We start from the raw sequence: 27,942 nt of genomic DNA on the forward strand, positions 1-27,942 counted from the left end.
TCTCATGATCAGATTCATAAAATGGGGTACTGGGATTCGTAAGTGGCCTTCTCTCTATGAACTTTGTGCTTCATTTTTGACCAGAAAATGTTATGCCAACGGAGGGCAGATTGCGTTGCTTCTGCCTGTCTTCGTTTTACACTTTCTTTCATCTGACAGCAGCCTGAAAATGTATTGGTGGTGGCTTGTGGGTGGCACATTCTGTGTTAGTGTGTGTTTGAATAAGCCTTAGGGACAGGACCTCGGTTAAGTCCGTCCACTGCCATTCACAGCTTGTTGTGCTTTTATAACGTTGGCCCTGGAGGAAATGCTGCTGGTCTGTAACACACTAGCAAGATGCAATACTACATAAATTTCACAGAGTGAAACCATATTTGTCTATGGGAGGAACAGGTACTAGCACAAAATAACTGTCTCAGTTAACGTTTCATGTATGCTAGGACGGATAGGAAGTCTGGTTCTTTGAACAGATCTCGGGACTTATGTCTACAGTTGTTGTCATGTTGGGGTATGCTTCTGGATCTGATCGTTTCTTTGGGAAGGAAGAACAGTGTGGGGTGCTATCAAAGAGCAGGGCGCATGCTAACATATAGAAGAGGCTCAGGGGAGACCTTATTGCTCTCTACAGCTACCTGAAAGGAAGGTGTGGGGAGCTGGGGGTCAGCCTCTTCTCACAGGTAACTAGTGATAAGGACTAGAGGGAATGGCCTCAAGTTGCACCAGGGGAGGTTCAGGTTGGAAATGAGGAGACATTTCTTCTCAGAAAGAGCAGTCAGGCACTGGGACGGGTTGCCCAGGGAGGTGGTGGAGTCACCGTCCTCGGGGGTGTTCAAGGGAAGGCTGGACGTGGTGCTTGGGGACATGGTTTAGGGGGTGACATCGGTGGTAGGGGGGTGGTTGGACCAGATGATCTTGGAGGTCTTTTCCAACCTTAGTGACTCTGTGATTCTAGGTGTTTTAGGGAAAGGAAAGTAACAATCGGCAGAGTCTATTTCTGAGTATGCCATAAAGCAGTGTTTGTCACTAAGCTCCCAGTTGTGATCTTCTGTGCAATTTGCTAAGTCAATGTATTCAGCATATTAAGAGTATTTGTTTTAAACAAATTTATTATGCATGTCTTTGGATTAACAGGAGGAGAAAACGTGTCTGAGGAATAACTTCTCTAAACACTTGAAGGTAGTAGTTGAGGCTTGTCTTAATATGCTGAACGTCTTAATTTATAATGCACTGGTGCTCCAGAGACCTTGCTAGTACTCAGGCATAAGTTTGGGGCTGTACATAGAATAAATCAAACGTTGCCCTGAGGAGCTTACAGTATGAACGGTAACAAGACATGAAAAGCTGATATATATCACAGAGCACGAGGAGACAAAGGAGAAGGGAGAAGCTAAAAGATAACATGGAGAGGAGAAAAAGGCATATTGTGTTGGCTGAACATCGAGTTTGGAGGTTTCATATGCTGAGCTCTTTACTCATTTTTTCTTACCGTGATAATGTCCAGCCCCTGTTAGAGACGAGGATCTTGTGCTAGGTGCTTTGCTGTGCAAAGATGGAAACTGCAGGTGTCCCTGTCTCAGTTTTAATCAGTAGGGCTGAGACCCAATGTAAGGTAGTTGGAAAATGATTACAAAGAACAGGTGCGATAAGCAATGAGTTAAATCTCAAAGACATTTCTTTCTGAATTTATCAGATCCATAATAAAATACATTTGTTGTTTTATTATGAGTCAAGTCCTTCTTAATTATGTATGCAATGGGACTACTCCCAGGAGTAATTTGTACAAAGCATTATATAAGTATAAATGCATTTGATTTTTTGTTTGTAGCAGCATCTCACAGAAACTTTTTTTTTTTTTTCCAAAAACAGTTTAACATGCCCTCTGCTCTGTTTCTTGGAAGTGGAAATTAGTTACAGCAATCTAAGCATCTGTAATGACCTTGAACCCAAGTTATTGTAATTTTCTCGAGTCATGAGACTGTTGATTAAAAATAGGAACAAGCACCACGCTCTGTGCTCAGTAGCACAGGGGGCACTGAGACCATATCGGCCTAAAACTCGCTTGTCTTCATGATACAGCTTTTCATCCCCAGAGCTCTCTATCAGTGTGGCACAAATTACCAGAGGACCTGTCTCGACCTGAGCCTGACTGCCTGTGACAACCATAAATCACAGGAACAACGGCATTGCTGGCACTTGGAAGACAGTTTACAAGCTTGTCTTTCTCACAAAGGAAACTTTCTATTTCAGATTCTCAGTAAACCAGCCCTTTAAAGAAAAGAAAAACCATAGCTTTTATAAAATTAAAGCAAGCAGATACTTTATGTTATTTTGCCTCCACTTCATCGACTGGTACTTGAATAGTGCTAAGAGAAACTACATGGCTAGGTAAATGAAAGCAGACCAAAGGAAGTCAGCTGATGAGAGGAAAGAAGCACATTTTACTGTGCATGAGTCTCTTCAGAAATCCTTAAGTATGTTACTGTTGGTGTATTATTTACACGGAGCTGAATCTTATTTTCTCTTTATGAAAATAATAATAATAAAAAAACCTACTACCTAATCCCAGCAAACAGAATATTTGTCTGCCTATTCAGCTGCGACTTACATGACAAGACATCATTCTGTTCTTTAAAGGTGAGATGCCAGATCTGTACGGCAGTGTTCACAGTGGGCTTCCTACAAAGTTCTCCTTTGTCATTTGACTCATGTTGGGTTTTGGGGGTTTTGTTTGTGATTATTTATTTATTTATTTTAGGATTTTGAATAATAGCCTTGTGATGGGGCTTCTGTGCCCTTTAAACACTGTGGGCTTCACTTCTGCCAGTGCAGGCACTGAAGTACAGCAATCCACCCATATGATATCATCAAAAATTTGGGACATTCCTTAGCTTTTGCTTGCTCTGTGGCTTCTTCTGGGCCACAAGAATTACATTATTAGAATAAACGAATTCTTACGAGGTCAGATTGTCAAGTCACTATTCCCTCTGGAGAGCTGTAGCATGTCTATTCTGTCCAGTGTCAGTACAATTATACGAGTCGGTATTCACCTGTAAGAATAAAAGGTCCTCAGAATGGCCTCTTTCCAACACCATAAATGTGTTACTCATGGAACAGTTACTAATTAGTAGAATTCAGGACATTCTGATGGCCTTTTCATTCTACAGCAAACATCTGCCTAGAGTCACAGACCAGACCCACGGAGCAAATAGAGGAAAGAAAACACATCTTTGAACTCAGTCTGAAGACTTAATAGAAGTTTTCAAGGGAAGTATTAATCTCATGTCATATCAGCTTTCTGAAATGTCAGTGTATAGGCTTCCTCTCTCCAGTAAGTGGTGAGAAAGAAGCAGTTGCAGAGGCCAGTTGACCTGATCTATCTTATTCCATTGGCAAGAGAGGAAATTGGGTGACTAGCTTGAACTATAGATGTATTTCTTGGAAGGATAAGTACAGGTGAGAGATGTTTCCCAAAATAAGTCTGTTGTTTGCATGCTAGTAATATTGTGTGATGGTATCAGGCAGAGCTGACTGCACTGGTTATGTTCACCAGGGAAGCATCTTCCATGTGCAGTGTCTCCCATGTCATGTCATCATCAGAGCTCATGCATCTAGTCATCCAGTTCTAATGGTGGGAAGGAGGCTGCTGCACTACTTGATTTGCCTTTTTTCTTTCTCCTTTTTAATTTTCCTTCCCTTTAGGGTAAATCTGCCTTACTCAGGGAGATGGAAAGTTACTCCAAAGTGGTTGAGGTTCATGACTTGGTCCATTTTCCTCTCCTGTCCTGTCCCTCTGACCCTTTTGCCCAAGTCTTCAGATTTGACCATCTGTGACCACCGTTATCCAGCACTGTGCAGAGCAGGTCGTGTGACTGATCTCTTGGCACAGCCCGCGTGTTGCCTTCTCGGGTAGTGTGGGACGAAAAAAGCACAATACTCGCCTTTTCTGTCTGAGGCTTGTTTATCTGCACAACATCCAGGCCACTGTGTGAGAGCTCTCCTCTTGGTGATCACTGGCAACCAAAAATGAATCAAATCAAGGCAAAGTTAGGGAAATTCTCCTATACAAAGAGCTGCTCTAAAACAAAGCTGCATTTTTGTGGTGCATTGTCCTAGCTCTGTGTGAGCCTTGTAAAGAGACAAAGGCAAGCAGGAAGGAAATCTCAGCTGCTTACTAAATGCCCTAATTTGATTTATTTTCTGCTCCCTTCCCCCACCCAAACTGTTCTGCTAACCTGTTAGTCCCAACTCAGACAAGTAAGACCAGCTAATCTGATTAGTCCTGACACACAGGAGCAAGGCTGCTGGGAAAAGCTGGACCCTTACAGCTGTTTCAGGCTTCAGCTTTGATCATAACATTACGGGTTTGCTGAACGTATAGCGCAGCGTGACAGGAGACTGGCAGCATGGACACAAGTGAGCAGTGTGGCCATCGCTGAAGATTTCTGCCCCGGGTCCGAGGCTACTGGAATACAAACCATGTTTCGGGTCACCTTCAATGTGGTGACAGAGAAAGTTACCTTCACCTTGGCAGCCTGCCCCTCCGTCACATGGAAGGTAAGCTCAGATATGCATCATGTAAAGAAGCTGGTGGCACAGGAAATTAGTATTTTAAGTGTTTTCCCAACTGTAAGACATGTTTACAAAATTTTAAGGGGGGTAATAACCTTTTAGGGGAACTGCACTGCAAAATGGCGTATGCACCACTGGTTGGAACTAGACAGACTAAATGGATCTGGTTTTAGAGAAGAGATTACTAGTTGCTTTTTAAAGCTTCTATTGTTTGACTTTAAAATAGCCAAATGCACAGCCACTTTGCTCATTCTAGTCTGGAAATGCTACTGTATTTATATCGACAGCAAATGCTGAGAGGTATATAAACGCAAGCCATTAATTTCTGTAAGGACGGGGCAGTGTTTTGGGGAAATATTTCAAGCTTCCTAGATACCATAGGGATTACAAGGATTTGTCAACTTCATCAAGATACAATAACTTAGAAAAAATTTGCAACCCTATAATAAATGACTTGAAGCAAGCAAGCAAACAAACAAAAAACTAGACACACAATTTACCTGGCATGTGATTGTAATAAAATTTGGCAGAAGCCAGAGCTGCTTTGCAGGTCAGCTGTTTCTTCCATTCAGAGATTCAGATCAGATCTTCATTTCTTTGAGACACATGTTCCAATCTCATCTTGAAGAGACCAGCATTGTCAGGATGAGATGGGACTAACATCGTTGCCTTTCCTTTCTTTATCAGTGAGTGTGTGCTTTCACTGTAGTGCAGTGTGATAATACACCCACTCACTATCTTCTGAAGTGCTGCTTTAAAAACTTCATTTTAGAGTCAATTGCTTACAGAGCAGCGACTGTAGGAACCTCACCTCCATCTGTTATTATGTATTTAAGATGTGTGCCAGTTATGAGTAACTAGATAGTGTGACAGAGCAGGGCAGCTGCTCTTCCTTCAGCTCTGCATGATTCATTGTGCTGCATAAGTAGTTGTCATATATCTCTGCTGTATCCCTTTCTCAGTCTGTGACCTGTCTTTTCTCTTGGCTTGTGAGGTAGACACTGCCCAGAAGGTGTTACTGCAAGTCCTTTAAAGTGCCTGGTACGGTGTGGCCCCAGCCCAGATCTGTACCATTTGTAGAATAAATCCTAAATAAAAATCAGCTGCTGGGGCAAAGAGTGTTTGGAGTAAAATTCACATGAAATAAATTATATTGGATGTTTTCTTTCTGTGTGGGAGTTTACAGTGGTATTACTTCAGATTCCCTACTTATTAGGAAATCTTATCTTCCCAAAGTGAGCGTTCACTAAATGGTAATGAAAGGTTAATTTCAAAAAAATACATAGGCCTTACCTACATTTGCTAATGGTATATTAGATTTTTCTGCCTTCATATCAGAGTTGTGAGGACTTGTAACTCTGCCTTTAGGCTACAAAGCATGTAGGGGAAGGAATTGCAATGGAAAAGGAGACTGGATCTTACCATGCTGTGATGTACCTACCTGGAAGTAAAAATATGTTAAAAAGTAGGCACAATTATATGGAATATATTCCAAAATGGGATGCCAAGCCAACAGAAGAGATGGCTCTGGAGTAAAGCTTACAAGCAAAAACAATCAATCAACAACAACAAAATGCACACACACACACACACAAAATCCAATAAATTTAAAGTTAATTTTAAAAAGTCTTTGTGGAGGGAGGTAATATTTTTATTGACCAACTCTTACAGTAGGAAAAATCCGACAAGGATTCAGGCACACAAGCCTTCTATTTTCACAGTGGGAGGCTGATGAAAGACACTGTTTCCCTACAACCCTGCCTTGCTTATGTCCTTATATCAGCTAGAACAGCATTGGTACTGCAAGTTAATTTAAATCCTTTGAAGCTGAAAGAGGTCACATCACTGCTGGAGGAGGGAGGACAGAGACATGGACAGGAAGAATGGTGCAAGTTTTGTCCCAAATTACTATCTTTCTGCCCCACACTATGCACTTTTTATTTCTATCAGAAATTAATTTCTAGTTAGAAATATTGGTGAAAAAATATTAAGGCTCAAGCCTACTCTAATTATATGTATAATAATCATTTTTATGATATTTCAGAAACTGTGGGAGAAAGACAAGACTCCTGCTCCAGGCATTTCACGGTCTGTAGTGCATAAAGCTCATTGCTTTTGTCAAAATATTGTTTTGTAAAAACTAGTTTAATTAGAAGTGGGGGAGGGCGTGAGTACAGGAAGACTTAGAGGGAGGTGACAGCTGAAAAGGGTGCTGACAAGTGCAAAGGGCTCGGAGTTGAACGTGCCTTTTCAAGTAGGCACCAGTGCTTGAAAACCAAAGGAAGAAGCATCTTTATAATAAACCGCAAGCATCTTTGTTCTGAAGCCTGGAGGAGGGGATGGGGCTGCTCTTTCTCACGTCTCCGTGTCAGTCTGCCTCCGCTCGTTTGCCAGCTCCTCGGAGCGCAGGCTGCTGGTGCTTCTCGATCTGTCAACAGGCGCAGAGCTGATAGGGAGAGCAGGGGGCTGAGCACTGTGTGCTACGTCTGGGTGACACAAATCAGGCCGTGGCTGCTATCAGCTTGGCCAGAGTCCCTCTTCAAACGCCTTTTCAGGTAGTGCTCGTGTGAATCACTGCTGCACTTTCCATCCTTTGCTGCTAGCATTAGGGGAGTCTAGAATTGCACCTCTTTGTGACATATATCTGGCTTTAGGAAGAGAGAACAAGATCATGCAGCTATTGATCCACCAACAAACTCCTACCACTTATTTCCTAACCAGGGAATAGACAACGTGCTGCTTAGATGAGTGCAATTCAAACTCACAGGGTACAACCAGCTTTAGTTACAGAATGTGCTCACTCACTGAGGATTAGCTGCACGTGAATCCCATTGATTTCCTCTCACTGTTGATGGGTCTGTTTTGTTGGATCCTGCCTGAACTGTGTAGGGGGGAAGCACCAAAAACTGCTGCTCTGTGCTTTTCTATTCAAGGCCAGGAAGTTCACTCGATGGGGATCAGCCTACCTCGGGGTTTCTTGCCAATTCAGCCCTGCGCTTTGTCTGCCTGACATGGATATATGAATGAGCTGGGGCTGCTTTGCAGGCGGTTGGGAGCCAGCAGAAGCTTGATGCCAAATTTCGAAGGCTGCACAATGGATTGCCCTCCCTGCCAGTTGCAGCCGTTGGGGCAGGGACTCGTCATCGGAACGGCTGCTGAGAAACGGCGATGTAAATTCCTCCCTAGGGATGCGAGAACAACGCTCGAGTCCTACAAACCGAGCGGTATCTGTGATAAGAAAACCAGAAAAATCAGGGGGCCCGTGTTTTCCCTCTGAGTACAGAGCCCCTGCCTGCAAAGGGCCGGGGAGGGCAGGAGGGGAGGCGAGGCGTGGGAAGCAGGCAGCAGCACGCAGCAGCCTTCCCCGCTGCTGTTTCAAAAGCCTCAGCTGGGCTTACACAGAGCTTCGCTCTGCCTTGTGCTGCGAGAGTAAGTGCAGTTTGTTATTGCTTTGTTGTGGTGGTGCCTGAGTAACCCCCGATGTCAAAAGCCATTGAGATAAATGCAGTGCAAACAGAAAAATGGCCTCAGCAGAAAAGCTCACAATCTAAATGCATGGATTTAGTGCACCCTAGCAAAGGAGCAGACCATGAGCAGCAGGACAGTGTGGTGATGACAAATGTCATCTTGCCACACAGCAGATATCATCGTTTTCCTAGCCTCGTACCAAGCCCTTAAATGAATGTGACTCAAAAGGGGTCAGGTAATAAATGCAGAAAAGCAGACAGGTCTGCGATGCTCATTCAGTCCCTGTCTCTAGTTCACCTGCAGAGAACTGAGTGCAGGAGGAGGGCAGCGTGACTGTGGTACATGCTGCAATGGATTACTATAGGGATTAATCTAGGAAGGTGTTCAATTACCCCAGGGGGCTGCTTCGCCCCCCAAGATCCCATTGAAGCTGGGGAGATGGTGAAGCTGGGGATGCTCAGCACCTGCGGGGAAGAATTTCACTTTGTTCTTTAACTTGGATGTTGTTTTCAGCTTGCAGAACAGTGCATTTCTCATTGAACTTCATTTCAGATAAATACAGAGTTGCTAAGCACTTCCAAGTAAAAGTTCCTTGATAAGCATCCAGAAACAGCTATGGCTGTCTTGAAATGCTTTTTCTACTTAGCTTTTAAAGACCTCTCCAATATACACACCAGCCATATTGTTACATCAGCTTCTATGAACAGACAAGCACAAGGGATGTGTTTATTTTCTGTCCCTGCTCTTGGGTACAGATGCACCCCATTTCATGTATTTATTAGTTGTTTTTGTCACTTTGTGATGCAGCCAAAGAAGAGATTGACCAATTCCCTTCACTTTTCACAACACTAACAGATCAGCAATAGTATAGGACCCCGTTGCTTGTCTCAGCAACCCCGAAATACGCTGCACACTGCCGTAACCCCACTCGGGATTATGATGCATCATTTGGGAGCTACTGCCATAGAAGCAAGTACTCTCTGAGGCGATGACATTGTTATTTCTAGCAACGGTAGAGCTTTGGTACCTCAAGCTGTGATGGCAGACCAAGGTTTTCTGCCTGTCATTACACTTCTGGGAGTTCCGCAGCTCCCGCATGCCTCCTCAAAGATCTTGCTACCAGAGATTTAGTCTTCTGTGAAGGACTAATATCTGTTTCTCCCTGTTTATTTGCTTACAATATAGCATGCCCAGCTTTTCTGGCTTCTTGACACCCAACAAAAATATCAGCATTTTCTTAGCCTCAATCAAACCCCAAAATAAATGTGACTCAAAAGGGGTCAGGTAATGAACGTAGAAAAGCAGACAGGTCTGTGGTGCTGGCTTGGCCCCCAGCACTAGTTCACCAGCAGATGGTAGCAAACATCTCCATCCTCTGTGATCTTCATCTGGGGCTGTCAGACTGTGAAAGGGCTGGAGTCATTTGTATCCAGAGAGAAGAAATAAGCTGTAAACAAAATCATTGTGCAACTGGGACTAAGGGAGAAGAACCACGGATCCAAGTGTTTTGGATGTGCTGGGAAATGCTGCAGCAATCGGGATGGAAGAATTAAGCAGAGGCCAGAACAAAATCACTGCAGTGACTTGCACTGAATGGCACGAAAAGCATTTTGGTGTCGCAGTTATTGTTCTTTCGATGACAAAAAGGGACCATTATTTGCAATGTAGCAAATGACCAACACTCAGAACAGCATGACAAAATCGAAACTGCTCTGGGTCAGCTCTGCCTGTGTATGTTGACCCTTTGTCTTTTCACTGAAGACATGGAAAGTTCAGGATGGGTACTTTGACTAGAAGCTGTTTCTAGTCATTTATTTGTTTTTCTTCTGAGCTGTATCAGCTCTAGTTCTTTTATATTTGATATAGTCTGTTGATTAGCATTTTCTTTTACTCTGTTCTGGATGCTACACATTTGTATGGCTTGTGATGACACTTCTCAGCTTCTTTTTCCTTGTAGCAGCTAAGCTGAGAGACGGGAGGAGAGAGAGACAGGATAAAGTGAAAGCTGCTAAACAGTGCTGTAATTCCCAGAAGAAATGTCTCTTCATTTATAGGAAAGTACCGGTTAGAGCTGGGCAGACTGGTTGTTGCACATCACTGGATAAATTTTGGCATCACCTTACTGGAGAAGCTCTTTGCCTACTCCATGCAAACACCATTCAGTCCTGTAGGCAGTTTCTGCAAAACATTGCCATTATGCTCATTTCTCCATCAATAAGCGGTTGGTGACCAAAATCCTAAGGAGTTGTTTCTGCTGTCTGACGGGACTCTGAAAATGGTCTCTGTGCTTATTTGCTGGAAATGAAGAAATGTCTTTGAAATGACATTTAATTCAAGGCAATAGCTTCTTATGGGTATAAAAATATATTCCTTCTCCAGTCCTTACTTCAGAGCCAGAACATCTTTCTCGTTTAAAGCTTTAAAAAGAGAAAGGAAGGGAGTCAGTTACTATATTGTGCTGCTGTTCTTGCAGGGCAGTTCCCATTGCCCTGGAAAGCAAGGCAGAGTGCTAATGGGACTAGCTATACCTCAGTCAGTGATAAAGCCACATATCTGAGGATTTCAGCTGAAGTTTTATTATTTTTCATTTTATTTTTTTGCAGTTATTAGCAATACCTTTGCGCCTTCATCAGGTCTATAGCTGGTGTGAGTTATTTCAGCCCTATTAACATCAGTGTTGTATTGTGTTCATATATGTTGTATTGAACATGCCAGGCTATTCTGGCAGCCTACCCATAGGCAGGGGCTGAAGTCCTCCCAGGGGGACAACACTTGCCTCCTACAGCTGTGCTAAGTGTTGGCAGAGGTGATGATCAATCTGATTCAGGGACGAGCAAAAGTTTTGCCTGGGAGCTTTTGGTCACTGTTCTTCAGCATTAAAATATTCTGGGAAAGGCCTGGACATAAGTGGACTTAACCACCTGCCTTTGGGGATCCTAGTGCTTCATCAGAAATGCCATGGCCATCTGAAGCCAAGCTCTGATTTAGCATAAACTCACTGCCAGTTAAAATCTTTTCAAGAGCACCAATGGATCAACATTGTACTGGCAGGCTTTATGCCCAGTTGGGAATAATCTGTCTACATATTTCGATGTTAGATCAGGGAGCATCTCTCCTTCCACAGGCAGCACAAAACCTCTGAAAACTGAATATAGCCATTAAAGAGAATAGCTAGAAACCCAGAAATTGCAAGGTTGTTATTAAAGACAAAGAATTGTTGACTCAAGCATTACGGAGACTGGAAAAGGTGATGGCACAGCACCAAAATAAAGAGGTGTGTGTGTGTGGCGGGGAGCTTAGGAGCAGTCTTGTGGAACTGAAACTTTGGATTCTGACCAAAAGGGACAAAGTTGCTTTATATGAAATGCTGATTTTGATGACATTAAAAAATGATAGTACAGCTATGTATTTTGCCTATGAAATTCAGTTTTTGTTCCAGTGCAGATGTTCAATGCTTTGGTAATCATGGTAGTACAGGGGTATTAAAACTCGCTTAGACACTTAAAGCCTTACTGAACAATATCCAAAGCTCTTACCACTGTTTTTGTTGTAAAAGGAGCAGTTGCAAACTTAGGGCAGTGTGTAGAAATCTCCGTCTATAGCAGTGATCATTCATTCTTCTGTATACAATGCCCATTGTCTTAGTGCAGCTAAAAGCATCCTAGGTGCTTTACAAAATATAAAAAAATGTGGCGCCTGGCCTAAAGTGCTTTTTACTGCAGTTCTGACATGGCAGAAGGCATGAGAAAAATGAGACAGAGATGGTGTAGGGATGAGTGAGACCCAGAGCTCCTGCAATATGAGCACTCTGGTTTGATGTTTATACAACCTTAACATTAAGCTGTATCCAGGCTCCTGCTCTTTTTTGAAGTTAGCCCATTTTTTTGCAGAAGCAAAGGATGTATCACATTAACTAGCATTGAAAGAACTCTTCCTGCTGACAGTTTCATTTTTTACTTTTGATAAGAGCTCTTGTGAACCACATTACAACCTGGAGCATTAATATGTGTCTATTTACCTTAATACACCATTCAGTAAATCATGATAATTTAGATGCAGCTTTAGAAGAATTTGAGCAATCCCTGCAGCAGGAACAGGGACCTCCAAGTGCTGGGGGTGAACAGTTGAGAAAATGCATTACTTACATCACTTGCAATGTGGCCACAAAATGTGGTGGAAACATTTCTTGAGGTACAGCCTAATAAAGTCTCTTATAAGGCCAGTGACTTCTAATCAGACTTGTAAATCCCAGTGAGCCTTTGCACAATCAGTCTCACCAGCAGGGAATGTTTAGCAGTGTCTTTGACTGCTACGTTGAAGCTAACCATGCTTTTCAGAAAAAAATCCCTGAGAATCAGACAGAAAAGTATAGTTAAAAATCTTTATTTACAAGTGGAGAAAAGCAATCCTTTCCCTTGGTGGGCTCCTGGCTGTTGTGGAGACTCCATAGTGCACCATTCACCTGTTTCACAAGGAAACTGGCCAGTTAATCCACCTGATGGCGGGTCAGACTGCGCCGGCTCCCCTGCTGTTACTGATCCTGGAGGGTTAGGAAAAACAAGATACCTTGTGAAGTTCCCCAGATCTCGCTAACTGGACTCAGAAATGGAAACTTGTCCCTCCTGCTGACTTTGGGGCCCTCTGTGAGCAGAGAGGACGCAGCAGAAAAGCTGCCTTCAGCGGGCCTACTGGTCTGACTGATCAGGGCCAGCAGTCACAGATAGGCATGCAAGTCTCTGAAAAGACCATGCCATTTACTTCTTTTGGTGCTTTTAAGCATCCCTTCCTCAATCAAGGCAGTCTTAGCTGTCTCCAACTTAGACGTGATCAAATCCACATCCTAAAACCTAGCTATTGCAGCAAACCCTCTCAGCTGGCCATCCCCAGGCTTGGCTTGCTGTACCCTTGCCCCAAGCTCTGGATTACACAGCACGGCCTGGCTAAATGAAAATACAGCGTTTGGAAGACGGGACTAGAATGAGCTGAAGTCTTCCATTTAAAGTTTATAAATCACTAGGTAAATTGAACCAAACAGTGAGCTGTGCAGAAAACCCAGGGTATAGAGCATATGGTTTGACAGACTTCTTGTTATCTGTTCTCTGACTGTCTTGTCACCCTTCAGGCAACAATATACCCAAGCTCTGGATAAACACTGTAACTCCAGGTAAGCTCAAAGATAAGTTGAGAGGCTTTCATCATTTAAACCTCTTTAAGGTCCTAATGCATTGCCAGGAGATTTACATAGACCAAAAGTTACAAAAATAATCAGTTATGAAAATGTCCTCTTTCATTTGGGTGCCAAAATACGACTTCCCTCTCAAAGCAGAGGTGTGGCATCAGCACTTAACACTGTGGCTGCCACTTCCTTTGCCTGGTGACAGTGCTGTCATCTCCTGCAAACACAGAACCCTGAAGTCGTGGTCTGGGAGATCATGAACTTGTCTGTGTGCAACCTGTAGACCTTCCTTCACTGAAGAGTAAATGAGGTTTAATTCTTTCATGGAATCACAGAATGGTTTGGGTTGGAAGAGACCTTAAAGCCCACCCAGTTCCAACCCCCTGCCATGGGCAGGGACACCTCCCACCAGACCAGGTTGCCCAAAGCCCCATCCAGCCTGGCCTTGAACACCTCCAGGGATGGGGCATCCACAGCTTCTCTGGGCAGCCTGCTCTTGTGCCTCACCACCCTTATTATGAAAAAATTCTTCCTTATATCCAATGTAAATCTACCCTCTTTCACTTTCTTTGATTCAACATTAAGCCAGCTGTGGTTTTTTTTTCTATTTGTTTGTTTATTTTCACTTTTAAAACCTCTCATTTTGATCTATATCAATATGATCGAAACCAATGACAGGCTCAGCTGTTTGCAAGAGTTGCCAGCCTTCTACAAACTCAGGTTAGCTATTCTGGGATCACACTGTTATTGTACACTATTGTAACCATTAACTGATGACTCCTCAACTCAACGAATCTCTGTACTTTGAGGAAACTAAAGCACTCAGTGGGTTCAGTGCCCATTACCTCAAAGGGATTTAGACCTGGGTTTGTCCCTGAATTACGGAGAACATTAACTACACTGAAACTCATGCATCATTCCCTTCAGTTGCTGAGTCCTTGAAATACCTACTGATTTTTGGACAACATGTAAAAGTTCTTCACAGTTTTCTCTCGGCATTTTTCAGCAGAGCGTCTCTGCAGCAGTCACTGATTGCAGACTTTAATGACTGAAAGCTCTCATTAAGGCAGATCCATAAGGACCAAGTTTCTGTGTTAGAATTAAACGATATTGTCTCTGCTGGAGGAAGGCCCATGTTACTTGTGTGTGTGCTTAGCCTTCCCTTACTGGACAGAGTTGTTACCGTTTCCAAACCATGGGCCTGGTGTACTCTACAGCTGTCCCAGAAGTCCTGGTCCCTCGGCCATCTCTACAGGGAGGCACGTTGGACTGGGCAGTGGATCCCACTTAGCCTCAGCTACTCGTGTTTTTCCAGTGGAAGTAGTGTGATGGATTAAGGCCTAGAGAGGGGATGGTATACATCTGAGGCTTATCCCAACAAGCAGCCAGGACCCAGGCAGAGAATGGACCTTGATGCAAGAGGTGGGAAGCATTCCCAGATTCCAGGCAAGATACTGTCAAATACCAGGTTTAGAAAGCAGGAGGGGAATAACATTTCTGTCTGTGAGCAATGCACACTTCATTAGTCCAGCAACTACATAACTTGTTGTCTAAACTGATGGATTATACAAGCTGCTGTGTTTCTGAGCTTAAAAATATTTTTTATGAGCATTAGTCATGAGGGTGACTAATGTTCTTGTTTGTGCTGATGTTTAGCCAGTCTGAAAAAGATGGAGGTTTAGTAAATGATCTCCAGAATTTGAGATTCTGCCCGGTTCTACACCCAAAGCTCACCAGCAAGAGAGAATCACACTGAAATAAAGAAAAAAAATGAGTAAAATCATTAAAGCAACAGGACGAAGGCCTGGCTTTAGCCAGGGTACAGAAAAGTATTCAGCAGCTTCTGAAAGCTGCCACTGCTACCTCCTCTCAGTTGCACTGCCTACATTGCAGGATAACTCTTGCTTTAAATGGGGGGGGGGGTCCATTCATAACCTATTGAATCCGTAATTTAGAAGAAATTTAATTTAGACATAAAGCATCATGTATAACTCAAGCAACATGACCTGAATCACTTGGGGAATTGTAATTGCCTTCTTTCAGCTGAAAACCTGGAATCCAAGATTGCAGCCTGACCTCTTCTGAGGAATTAATTTTGTACCATTTAGCAATCTCATTGCTGTCCTTGTGTTGTGAGCAGTTCAATTTGTTCCATTCACTGTGCTTTCCAGTTTTGTCAGCAGGACAATTTACTGCAGACTGTCAGTGTGTAGTGAATCTATAATGAATTATGGAAATTTGCTGTGAAAGCCTGACCTTTTCCAATGTTTGCATTAGGATTTCCCAGTAGTTCTTTTCTTGTACATTTTAATGCTGTAAACAGAAAGTAGTCATTTCAAACATTACTGAAGAAATTCACTTTAAAATGTACCCAGACATATGAAAACTCATCCTAAAAAATAAAAATTAAAAAAGTGATAAAATTCCTGCAGCTAAAAATGATGCAGATGTTGTTAACTGCAAATTACAAATTATTGGAGGGCCTAACAGGCTCTTCATCAGGTGTAGAACCAAGACACGCAAAGTTATTACAAGCACAAAAAAGTCTTCAAGTTGTCTGTTGATCAGATATATACTGCTCAACACGTGATTGTTATTAATGTGGATTTCCAAAAGTTTGGAGATGAGACTCAGTTTTCTCATTCAACCAGAAAGATAGATATTTATCCAAATAACTGTATTAGCAAGGTGCATCTGCAAAGTACTGTGCTTTTTATTTATTTATTTATTTGACTGAGAGAGAGAGAAAACAAAGCTGGAGCAAGAATTTACAAGTTACCCAGATATTACCTGATGTCCAGTATTGGTTCGATGCCCACATAGCTGATAGCTCTCACAATATCTTGTCAGCTTTTCCATTCTCAGATCACAGATAAATACATATTAAAACATCAGTTCCAAAAAGCGTACTGAGCTTACCACATCCAAATTCCTACAGCTACTGGACTGTTCTTTGACTTTGGATCAAATTTACAAATGGATACACCACTACACCTCCTTCGTGCTTCAGAACTGCAGACTGAATTCTGATGAACCACAGCAGCACTAACAGCAGGGGAATACAATGTTTGGGGCAAAATGCTGACCTTGACAGCATAGGGTGCTTTCTGACATATCTGTGAATAGAGGTCTGCTTTAATAGTTAGTTTTACCTTTGTTTCACATCCAAAAAAATATGTTCATAAAGGAGCCACATTCTATTAGATGTTATCTACATGGATGTAAAGAATTTCAGCCCCAAAGGATTTATAAATCAGTAATTCCAGTTCAGTTTCAACAGAAGTGATTTAGCAATAAAAGGCTTTAGAAGACTCTTTTTCATGTATTCTATATTTTTTGATGTGCTGGGAAAGAAATTGCCCAAGCTAAACTGAGACTTGATCTGAACAAGCTACTGGCCTGATTGTCTGATACCTGAATGTATTTAGTTTCCAGCAATCAAGATTTATTTCACTTGGGACTGGAAGTTCAAGGGCTCGCAAGGCTGGTGCTCGTGTTCCCGTTAGCAGAGCCCAGCTAGATCACAAAGAGAGCTCTTGTGAAAGTCAGACTGCTTCATCAAGTTTCACTCTTGCTATCCAAGCCACCATCATATTCATTAGTTAAGAGACCAGAAAGATCTTGTTTTTGGTGGAGTGGGATATTGATCTGAAAGTAATTTTAAATGGGTTCAGTGTCAGGAAGATATATGTATGTGTTTTAAGAAACTATCCTGTGGTCTAACTGCCTTTGTTTTTAGGAAATTCCCTTTGTTATTTGAACTATTTTTTCTATTACTGAGCTTCTTCGTAATCTCTATACCCATGTTTTACCATGAGCTCTGTATGTGAGCTCATGGTAAAACACTTTCCTAGCAGTTTATTTTTAATTTGAGTACTTGAAAAATAGATTTTGAACTTACATAAAATCAACTTAGCAGATTTGATTATTGGAGCCCTAGAACTATTAAAATCAGTAGCAACTCCTTATGACTTTAATAGAAGCAGAGTTTTATCTTCATAAGGAAGACTTCAGTACTTTTTTTTCCTCTATGATTTTTAGAACTAGCTGGCATCTATTTAGTGCAGCGCACACTGTGTAGGAAAATGTAGAGAACATTAGCAAAGAGCAAGGGACAGTTTACCTGACGTCTGGTACAGAAGACATTTTACCACCAGATATGCTCATGTTCTTTGTAAAAGCACTTTGAGAGCTTAATGATTATCACTTGCTTTAGAACAATCTAATATTATGTTTTATGAACTCCTGAAACAAAGATTTCCTTTAACAAGATTTAGGGTCTGTTTCAAGAGAGCTGCAGTGGTCCCTATGCACTTTTATGAACTTGTGACATGTGAGCTTCCCACCAGACAGGGGATGGCTCAGCTCCTGTCACAAAAATACAGTCTGACATATATAGGTAAGGCAGCTCTGATCTCATCTGTCCTTAATACACCAGGCTATATGATATGTTTTTTTTTTCAGTATTTGTAAACTAGACCATTGAACCAGCATGGTAGTGAGAATGGTTTGGGTGCTTTTGGATGGGAATTGCTACAGCCCACGGATGCAGCAGAATCCTGCAACACTAAAAGGAAAAAAAAAAAAAGAATCTAATTTTTGTTATGGATACGACTGTAAAATCTGATGGCTTATCATAAGCTCAGTGGAATATTTCCCCTCAGGAACCAGTGCGGAAGCCTTTTGAGAACAGATGCTCTGCAGGAATTTTGTTTCCAATGTTACAAATAAGCACACATTTTATTTTTGAGGTGTTTTGGTATTTCTGTATTTGTTTTTGAATAAAGCCAGAAACTGTGGAGGAAACTTGAAATTAAACACAGTAGATAAACCTTTCTCTCCCCTCACGCTATAAAAATAGCTGTTTCAAATCAAGTTAAAAATGACCTTTTAAAACAGATGATTAATCCAAATGTGCTTTCTCAGCCCATTAAACTGTCAGAGCGGGGATGGGCACAAATCAAATGCACAGATCAGATTGACCGTGGTCATTGTGTGGGAGTTGAAAACTCATCAGATGGAGGGGTTGTGAATGACCTTTCACTTTGTACCAGGCTGCATCAAACTCTCAAATCAAATACCCTCCCGCTGAGTTTCTAAGCGCCCTTAATCTAGTTCAGGTGAAGCAGTTGTTTACATGCAAAATGCTAAACATATGTGCAAACCTAAATCGTCAGGCTGTTGGGAATGGGGCTTTCACAAAGCCTTACGCTGCAATTAGCAAATGCATCGCTAGAGGTCCCAAGAAGACACAAATGCGACGTGGTGGTTTCGCTGCCAGTACTGTGGGATATCCGGAAAAACGTCCATTGTGCCATTGTTTTTCTCTTGCATTTGCTTCCTCTGTTAGATCTTTATGTGTTAGGAGTGCTAGATGTGAAACTTGGATTTTTGTCAGGACCTCTGAAATATTTGTTTCTGACATTAACAATATAAATAAATTCTTGGTAAAGTTCTTCCCATGTTTAGCTTTTCAAAGAAGAGCTGATGAGTCACAGGTTTCTGAAGCATCGTATTCCCAGCACTACACTTCTCAGACACTAATTAAAAAACATCAGAACAATAATAACATTTTTTTCCTGCTCCTTTTGGGAGAAAAAAAAATATGGATCCAATTAGTTTGGATAATTCTGTTTTACGTAAATTATATTGGTCACAGGTTTATTTTCTTCTCGGTGCCACGTTTTGTAAAGCCAAGTGAAATTGAAACAATAGGAATACGGAAAGAAGAAAGTAGCACACATTCCAGTGAATACCAGCAGTATCATTGTCTTCTCTTTGTTTACAGAAATAACCTAATGAAAAGGCCCCTTCAAAAGCTAAATGCCTTTGTTGTATCCCTTCTCTTCTCCTGAAGCTATTTACCAGAACAAAAGACTTCAGCCTAAGAATCATCACAAAGCCATGAACAAGAACAAGGATCAATGGAACAAATGTTCTGCCAATCTAGTGCTGTAACCTAGTTTAACTGCTAATTTCTGCATATCCACAGCCTGAGGTTTTTGTGTTCCTAAAGGTCAAGATTTGGGTACTTTCTGAAGCAGGCCTGTTTCTGGTCCTTTTATTTAGCAGATAGTAGGAAGTGATGGGTCCACATAATTGGCTTTAGGAGTACTGGTGCACTTTTAAAACACTTTGAAAATATTTTGCTTCTCAGCAAATTCACTGAACGTTTCTACTTCTCTTTGTGAAATTGTTCCCTGTAATTAAAGGACAGTATTTATTTTCTGTGGAAGGCCCCTAAAAATTCTCTACATAGTTTATATATTTGTTGCTTTTATATGATCTCTTAAGAGAACAGTAGCACAAGCTTTATATTTTCCGCCAAATTTCTGACTACACTGCCAAAATGCAAACTTCTACTAATGTTGACAGTAGGATCCATGTGCATTTTTCAGATGGCAATATCAACAGTCTGTGAAGAGTCCAAAAGAGTTTTTCAAATCTTGCTGTTGTAATTATCATAGAATCATAGAATGGTTTGGGTTGGAAGAGACCTTAAAAGATCATCTAATTCCAACCCCCCTGCCACGGACAGGGACACCTCCCACCAGACCAGGTTGCTCAGAGACCCTTTCAACCTGGCCTTGAACACCTCCAGGGATGGGGCATCCACAGCTTCTCTGGGAACTATAGTGTCTGCATTATCTGCTCCTTCACCCTAATGCTCGGCAGTGGTGAACCAATGCAACGTGCTCCTTGTGAGCAGACTTCCTGTCCTCATAGTACCTCATGCAACTGTTTCTGCTTCCCATTTCCTCCAGATGCTTATTCATAGGTTCAATTGAATGAGGTATCAAAAATACTGTCTAAACATAATCTCATTCTGTTTCCTGTGAATATGTTTTTCTTACCTTTATAAGAAGGGCTTGCTTAAGCCTCTCTGATCTGAGCACAGCCCATTGTTTCTTGGGACAGAGATGGCATCACATCCAAGTTGCCCTTGAAATCTGCCAGATATTTTTGCAACCAACTTGATCACAAATTATCTAGAAATGCAGAATTTATGAGACTATCTTTTTGTTTTGGGGAACTTTATCTTACTACATCTTTCACATCTTCAATTCTTCCTGTAATGATCTAATTGATTCCTGTGTGCTGATGCTTGGGTGTCATTTTAGTAGCAGTAGATCTAAGACATATCTATGTGTGTTGTTCAGTGGCTCGTTTTGCGCAATGACTTGGAGAAACTCCAGCGACAGCACCCAATGGACTGTTCATTGGTAAGGATGACACTGGTTATCAGTTTTCTAAGTTTGTTGTCCACACCATTTTCCAAAGAAACTTTCAAATGTGGGTCACAAGTATTGTCTTTTTTTTTTTTTTTGAAAGGCCTCCTCTTGCCAGTCTCCAAACATGGAGAAGTACAAAGGTTTCTGTTTCTCAAAATATTTCCATGGATCATGTTCTGATTAAAAATGTATGCATCTTGTTAAATGCATGAGATGCCTCCATGGAGATGTGAAACTTGGAACCTGCTTTGAAAAGAGCACCAGTGCAAAGTTTCCTAACTTCTGCTGGGCCTTCTTGCTCATCATCTGAATCAATTTCCTGTGCTGTGTTGGAGTCTACTTTGGATGTGGCCTACTGCCCACCATAACTCCTGCTGTCATCCATCTTCATGTTGGCAAGCTTCCATTTTATGCCAGCATTCCAGCAAGAACAACTGAAGAACAACACTGAATCATGTCAAGTCAGTGTAATCCTTTCTCAGTTAAAGAGATTTATTTTGATAACCTGGAGCTCTGGACTCTGTGGAGCATCTGAATGACTGGACCCCTGTTCCTCTGCCCTTTGGTATCTGGTAGCAGATGATTTCATGCATCTGATATGGAGATGGGCTCATATATCTTACACTTTCTTACGCTTTCACGCATTTAAGGTTTGAATTTCTCTGGGCCATTCTGCACCCCTATTAAAATGTCTCAATTTTTCTGTTGTGCAGACTATCAGAGTACTTCCGGAGACTGTGAACGCTGGCTTCTGCTGCCCTTATTATAATAATGTGTCTAGTAAGAGGCAACTGTCCCCTTTTTCTTAAAATACCCAAGCCTGCCTGCCTGCCTAGATGCTTAAGTGACTGGTTGGGTATTTCTGTAGGTAAAAGTAAGCCGTAGCACGGTTGTAGGAGAGTGTGATTGGGGCAAAAGGAAGCCTGGGGAGAGGGTTAACAGAATACAGAGACTGGGGAGAGAAAGGATGTGGGGAGTAAGGGCTGGACCAAGGACAAGTAAGCAGAGGCCATGGAGGTGTGCTGTGGGAATGTACTCAAAGGGAGAGAGAAGGATGAGGAGCTAGTCTGGAATGGAGAAATTTTTGGTGAAGAAGATGGCCAGAAGTGGGGGCAAAACAGCAGAAGTGAGGGAAAGAAGGGTTGTAGAGGATGATAAATTAAAATTACTCTGGAGAAGTCCATTCAGGATGTGAGGCTGGGCGGCTCATAGCAGATCTGGACTGGGAGACAGTGGAAGGAATCTGATGGGTAGATGAGCAGATGTCCTCTCTTTCTGTCCTCTCTCTGGACAGGAGGTGGTACTGGAGTCCCTGTCACCTCAACAGGGTAGAGGAGGAAGAGTGCATTTGTGTGTATTTATAGACCTAAAAATTGACAGTGATATGATCTTTAAGTGTGGAAGGGAGTGTTCTTCATTTTAAAAATTTACGGTTAAACATAGTAGGATGTGATGATTTTATAATTTCATCAGAAATTGGCAGCTGTGGCCTCGGTTTCTTCATGGTGCTTGCAGCTTCTTGATGTACTTTTACAAGAGAAAGATATTTTGCACCTATCTACCTCGTAGGAATTTACTTTAACATAAATTCATTAGACTCTCCAAAGCTGATTAGTCAGGTTCTGCCATGCTTAACAGGGCTTTGTAACTTAGGCCCCCAAACACACAATCATATTTGTTATGATCTTTTGATTAGACTTAGTTTATTAATAACTGTAGTTGAAGAATTTAGTTTGATACTGAGAATATAATCTGTCAGTTTTAGGATAAAAACTCTTTGTACCATAAATTTTACTACCTCTAATTAAATAAAATCATAATAAAACATGATTAACTCAGCCTACACTTGGTCATACCCTTCCCAATACAAAACTATTACATTCCTGTAGATAATTATTTCCAGTGCTAACCTCTCTGTTGATAAAATGCAGAGATCATAATTTATCTTCTTTGCATTAATAGTATGGGTTCCCTTCCACTGGTGCTATTTAAAGTTTTAGCCACAGTAAAGTATTGTTCAAATATCCTGCTAGAAAAGAATCAGCCTATTTGTGGAATGGGATGAAGCTGCAGTCTTTGGAAATAATACTTTTTTTAAGGTATGTTTATAAATTATAAATGTGAGGAAAATTTATGGAAATCTGTTGTTTCCAGTAGCCATGCCAAGTGCTGAAATATAAAACTTTAATATACTTCTAAAACACCAGCCCTTGGTGGGAAGATGCTTTCCCGATAAGTGCTGTCCTTGTTTGAGAATCAGGACAAAGTAACAGAAAGTTCTGACCACCTGAAAGCTGGCTAGGACTCTGTAGGAAGCAAGCTGGTGGGCTTCTTAGATCTGCTTAGTATTTTTAATAAATTAAAGTTTCAGAATTTGGGGTTCTCAATTACAGATCCTTCTCTGTCACTAATACTTGATTCAGTACAATTCAGGCAGGACTCAATACATATGTGAAATATGCCATTTAGAAAAAAAAAAGGAATTTCATCTATTAGATCATTTACAAACTGATTTGTCACACTGTCTAATGTTTTGTGATTACATTATGAAAGCTCTTATTGTGATGCATGTTCACATAAGGAATGAATTTCAGGCTATCACGAAATCTTTAATTCCGAGTTTCTTGGCTTTTATAGGAACACAATTTCTGGTTTAAAATGTTTTGCATCACATTGACTGGAATGTTTCCTCAAAAAGAATGCTTTCAGTTTCACATCTATTTCATGAAAGGTCTCATCTGTTCAGAAGTTGAGTTATTTGCAGTATAGCAACAAATAAATCCAGACAAAACAAATCTCTTAACATATATAGCTGATTCTAAAGTTCACATTTTAAATTCATGGTTCATAATTTGTTTCAGGAAAAGGAGTGTTAAATATTAGAGAGTTTTGCGTTTTCTTCAGGAACAATGAAATCCTTATGGGTTGAACTCTATAAGGAACTCACTTTTTGGTTCTCTAGCCAAACTGAAACTCAGGGGAAACTGTGCTTCTGCCACTGCTTGAAACTATCATTTCATTTGCAAAACAACAGTTCAGATGACATCAAATTAAGTAAGTTTTATATTTGATTTGCTTTTGCCTCTTTAAAATTGAAACATAGAGTCCCAAAGAAAATGATATTGAAAATAGAAATATAAACAAGGCTTTTGAAAGTTTCTAGATCAAAGGGTTCAACTTTCTTTTTTTTTTTTTTTTTTTTTGCTTTTACTGGCTAAAAACCAGAGAATTTTGAAAGAATTTAACAATAAAGATGCATTTGTTAGTGAACGAAAACGTTCTGCTTATTAAAGAAGAAACAGCAGAATGGAGTAGTCTAGGTTTGCATGGGTATGAATCTGTAGTTTTTTAGCTACTTCGAATCAGTTTTAATATCGCTTGCCTAGAAGATGTCTGTTAACATCAGCACATCACTGAGTTTCAGCCTGCCTAAAGAATAAGATATTAAAGCATTAAAATGCAAGACTCAAGCAGTAAAATCCACTTGGGAAAGTCATAATTGTGGCACACGTATTTATCCCAAAATAACAGAAGCAAAGAAACTCTGGTTGTCTTTTGCCACTACCCACCTTATCTCCACCATAAGCCTCAGTCACCTTTGGCGACTATAACTCTGCCAGTTTTCCACAGCAGCCCTCCAACCGTGGTGGGAAGCTTCAGAAAGCTAACAGGGTACAGGCTGGGACAGCACAGTGAATGGGTGAGCAGAGGGAAATTTGAGAGGTGTTTGGGAAATGGGCACACACAAACAGACATTTATAGGAGACAGACTTAATCCTGGTCTGGGTTGGCAGTAGCCATGTGTTACCTGCAGCTGGAAGAAATGTTATGCACTAGTAGGTTGCTTACATTTTGCTTTCACACAAGTTATGCATAGTAGAAACATTAGCAGCTGAACAGAAATATTTCTTGTGTCAGTATTCACAATTTTATCACTATTTTGCGTAATAGTTCTATAAATTATTTGGGGTATTATTTAGAAGGTCTAGGCCACAGATAAGCTGGTTTGGGGTATTTCCTAGAAATCAGAGGCCTTTTGTTGGTGATGAAAGAGAATCAGTGAAGACTGAAACCTTACACAGGAAGAGGTTTACTAGTAGGCAGTAAAGGAACTGAAGTTTGTTACCAGCAGTGCACACGACAAACTCTGATTCATCCAGCAGGCCCCAGCCTTACCATACTACCCTCCAGCACTCCATTGCTTCCTTCTGGGTCTGATTTTGGAAGAGAGCGAGGGACAGAGCTATTTGTCCACTGTCATCTGGATGAAAACCAACAAAGCAGACCCTGCTTCCCCGGTTGGGACGTAGCGAAGAGTCTCTCTGTGACACAGACATTACTTATTATTAAAGACCTCTGCCAAGTAGCCGAAATGACAGACCAAAAAGCAAGGTGTTAGAGAAAAGTGCTGCTAAGTTGAACCATTCAGCCTGCCTGACCAAATTTTCCCCAGGAGGTGTCGGACAAACTTGTGAAGATGTACTGTATCTGTGCCCACAGCAGTAATACTAGAGCAGTGTTCAGTATGGCAAAAGAAAAAGACAAGGCATTTTTGCAGTACAGCATGTGGTTGGACGGGGCTGCAGCCTTTCACCCTGACATTCTGCGCAGAAGTTGCACTTTGTGTAAGTGTCTCACAAGCTGTGCCAGCTTCAGTAGTTAGGAAACGTGTCTGTGCCCTCTGGCATCATTAGAAACCAGTATCCAGAGCAGTAGACAGACTGCGCATTTTTGGCATTTTGGGTAAAGTTGCTTTTAAAATGTTCTTCTGTATTTGAAAGGAGGACATGACTCAGTTAGTGGGGTTACATTATAAATGCTGGCTTGAAAGTGTCCCATAATAGCTCTTTTCATTGCAGGCGCTCTGCTCACAGGGGCTAGGAAGAGTACACCCTGCCATTCAGACCTGTTGTCCCTGTTTTCCCTTGTTGAAGGAGTGCTTTGATGCTGGCCAAAAGACAGATGGTCACTTCATGTGGCCAGACATGAGTTTTCTCACCAGATTGGATCCCTTGCCTGGGCTTTTGAGAGACCGCTGCACAGTACCCCTCAGGCACCCCTGGGGAGGGTCTTACGGATCAGAGAATCACAGAATGGTTTGGGATGGAAGGGACCTGAAAGCCCACCCAGTTCCAACCCCCTGCCATGGGCAGGGACACCTCCCACCAGACCAGGTTGCCCAAAGCCTCATCCAGCCTGGCCTTGAGCACCTCCAGGGATGGGGTATCCACAGCTTCTCTGGGCAACCTGTGCCAGGGCCTCACCACCCTCTAAGAATTTCTTCCTTATATCTAATCTAAATCTACCTTTTTTTAGTTTAAAACCTTTCCCTTTGTCCTATCAATATACTCCCCCACAAAAGAGTCCCTCCCCAGCTTTCCTGTAGGCCCCCTTTAAATACTGGGGGCCTACAGGAAAAGGCCCCTCGGCCTGTCTTCACAGGAGAGCTGCTCCAACCCATTGATCATCCTTGTGACCCTCCTCTGGACTCTTTCTAAGAGGTCCATGTCCTTCTTGTGCTGGGGGCCCCAGATCTGAACGCAGTGAACAACAACATAGGTGATTCGGAACAGTCTCTGAGAACTAGCATGTTGCTACTGTCACTTCAAAGCAAAGTAGTGAGTTTGCTAGTTGTGGAGGGAACTGACATCCTTTTGTTGTTGTTGCTGTTGTTCAATAATCACATAAAAATATGGCTTAAAGCTGTAAGAAATCCACAGGATCAAAATGAATCTCTTTAATGAGACCCCTTTAGTGGCCAGTACATTTTCTAGTTCTTATCTGTGCACCTGTGTCACTGCAGACTGCACCTTCCTCTGGCTTTTTATGTGGAGGAGTGAGACTCATCTCCACTTTCTTCTACCAATATATTTAAAAGCTTAGACTTAGAGGAGCTAAAACCTTGAAGTGGGCCCTAAATTACAATGAGTGGTCTTCACATTTGCAATGAAGCTTTTCTGCCCCGAAAACCTATTATCTTAAATTGTCTTCTCATTCTCAGACTTTAGTGAATTTATCTCATTAGGAAAATAGTTCTGAAAGTGATCTTCAGTGACAAGACTAGAAACTATAGTGGAAAGCAATGGGCAAAACAATCACCAAGGAGGATCAATATTGTCATGCATTTGAAAATTACTAGGATCTGGAATTGAAACACACACTATTTACTGCAAATCAATAGTTATACTACAGATACCATTAAGAGCAGAGCTAAGGCAGTTTTCCTGACCTAGGGTAAGTCTGACACAATTTGCAAAGTTAAATTATCATATTTCATTTAGATGGCCAACAGCAAATGGAAGCAACAGATCATTTCAGAAAATGCTCACAAATATGTACATATAACGTACCTGTAGAACTTAATGAGATAAACAAAAAAGCGTTAACCATAAGTGATTAGCAATGTGTCAACATTAGGAATTAGTTTTGAATCGCATGGGCAAAATTTCTTACATAAGATTTGTATTCCAAAAACATGTTTATTTCTAGTCAGAAGCATAACGTTACTGACAATGGTATGAGTAACTAGTAAGCCCTTTGAGAGAATGTGGGAATAATATTGTTAAGAAGAGAGGAATGATTTACAGTGTGTGCAAATATGAATTTTTTGTTTTGTTTTGTTTTCTCTACAGTTCTGCTCTTAAGGCTAGCTAGAGGTTTTGGTGAAAGTTCAGGTATTACCAAACTGATGCATCTGTTCCCACTGAGACTTGACACTGGATGGAGGGAAAGAATGAAAGTCATTTCTGATCATTTCTGTCATTTCAGACAAAATATTTCTGTTTTTGAAGTGAATCTCTTTTAAAGCACATAAGTAATTGCTATACTGAGGCAAGGCATCTGTACCACATTAAGAATCTGGATAAAGGTGAAAACTGGACTTATTCAATGTATCATCTTTACTGTTTGTCTGCATGGAACTGATTAAAAATCCCAAAGACCCCAGATGTGCATGATGATGAGTCTTGAATAAAACCTTGAAATGAGAATGCTGTAAGCAATTTCAAAGTTGGGCACAAAAATAAAATATTTCTAAGACGTATAGAATTTTGCTGGCTATTTGATTTGATGAATGAATATCTGCTTAAAATGTTTCTCTTTGTCGTAGTGGATATGCACCTTTACAAAATATCTGCAGCTGAACATCCTTTTTTTTTAAAGAAGACAAAAAAATATATTTTTTATTTCACTCGACACAGCTGATATTTAACTCTCACAAAGCTGAAGTAACATACTCTTCCCTCTCCTAAATATATTAATCCAAAGAGTGAATTGGAAAGACTGAGAAACAAAACATGATATATGGAAGGGGGAAACAGTCTGTAAAGAAGAAAAGACTGAGAAACAAAACATGATATATGGAAGGGGGAAACAGTCTGTAAAGAAGAAGGAATTAAAATAGTAAGTGTAAAATCATTTCATATAATGTAGTTGAAAACTCAGTTCTCTAGCATTAGATTCCTGTTTGCCCTTTGTCATTTATGGTTTGATTACAAG

General features: G+C 41.2%; 1 protein-coding gene and 1 long non-coding RNA gene across 6 annotated transcripts in view; one reads left to right on the top strand and one right to left on the bottom strand.

Moving 5' to 3' along the window:
• Nucleotides 1–27,942, top strand: part of SPATA13 (spermatogenesis associated 13) — a 159,762-nt gene that overhangs the window by 4,913 nt on the left and 126,907 nt on the right. The window contains exon 1 of one of the 5 annotated variants that reach the window (XR_013945476.1): nucleotides 4,327–4,554. The exons of 1 other annotated variant lie outside the window; for it this stretch is intronic. Coding sequence is in view for 3 of the 4 variants with exons in the window: in XM_080577303.1 (XP_080433429.1) it covers nucleotides 4,477–4,554 (78 nt within the window). In the remaining variant the exon portion in view is untranslated. Of the gene's footprint in view, nucleotides 1–4,326; nucleotides 4,555–27,942 lie in introns of those variants that run through there. 3 more of the 5 variants (XM_080577303.1, XM_080577308.1, XM_080577297.1) reach the window with 3 other exon arrangements.
• LOC308188409 lies at nucleotides 1,087–27,650 on the bottom strand. Its single transcript, XR_013945490.1, has 2 exons — nucleotides 5,070–27,650; nucleotides 1,087–4,010 (listed from the first exon to the last, which is right to left on the bottom strand). It is a non-coding gene; the product is annotated as an uncharacterized lncRNA (long non-coding RNA).

The sequence above is a fragment of the Anser brachyrhynchus genome (genome assembly GCF_964034855.1).
Source record: "Anser brachyrhynchus genome assembly, chromosome: 1".
In the NCBI taxonomy this organism is placed as follows: Eukaryota; Metazoa; Chordata; class Aves; order Anseriformes; family Anatidae; genus Anser; species Anser brachyrhynchus.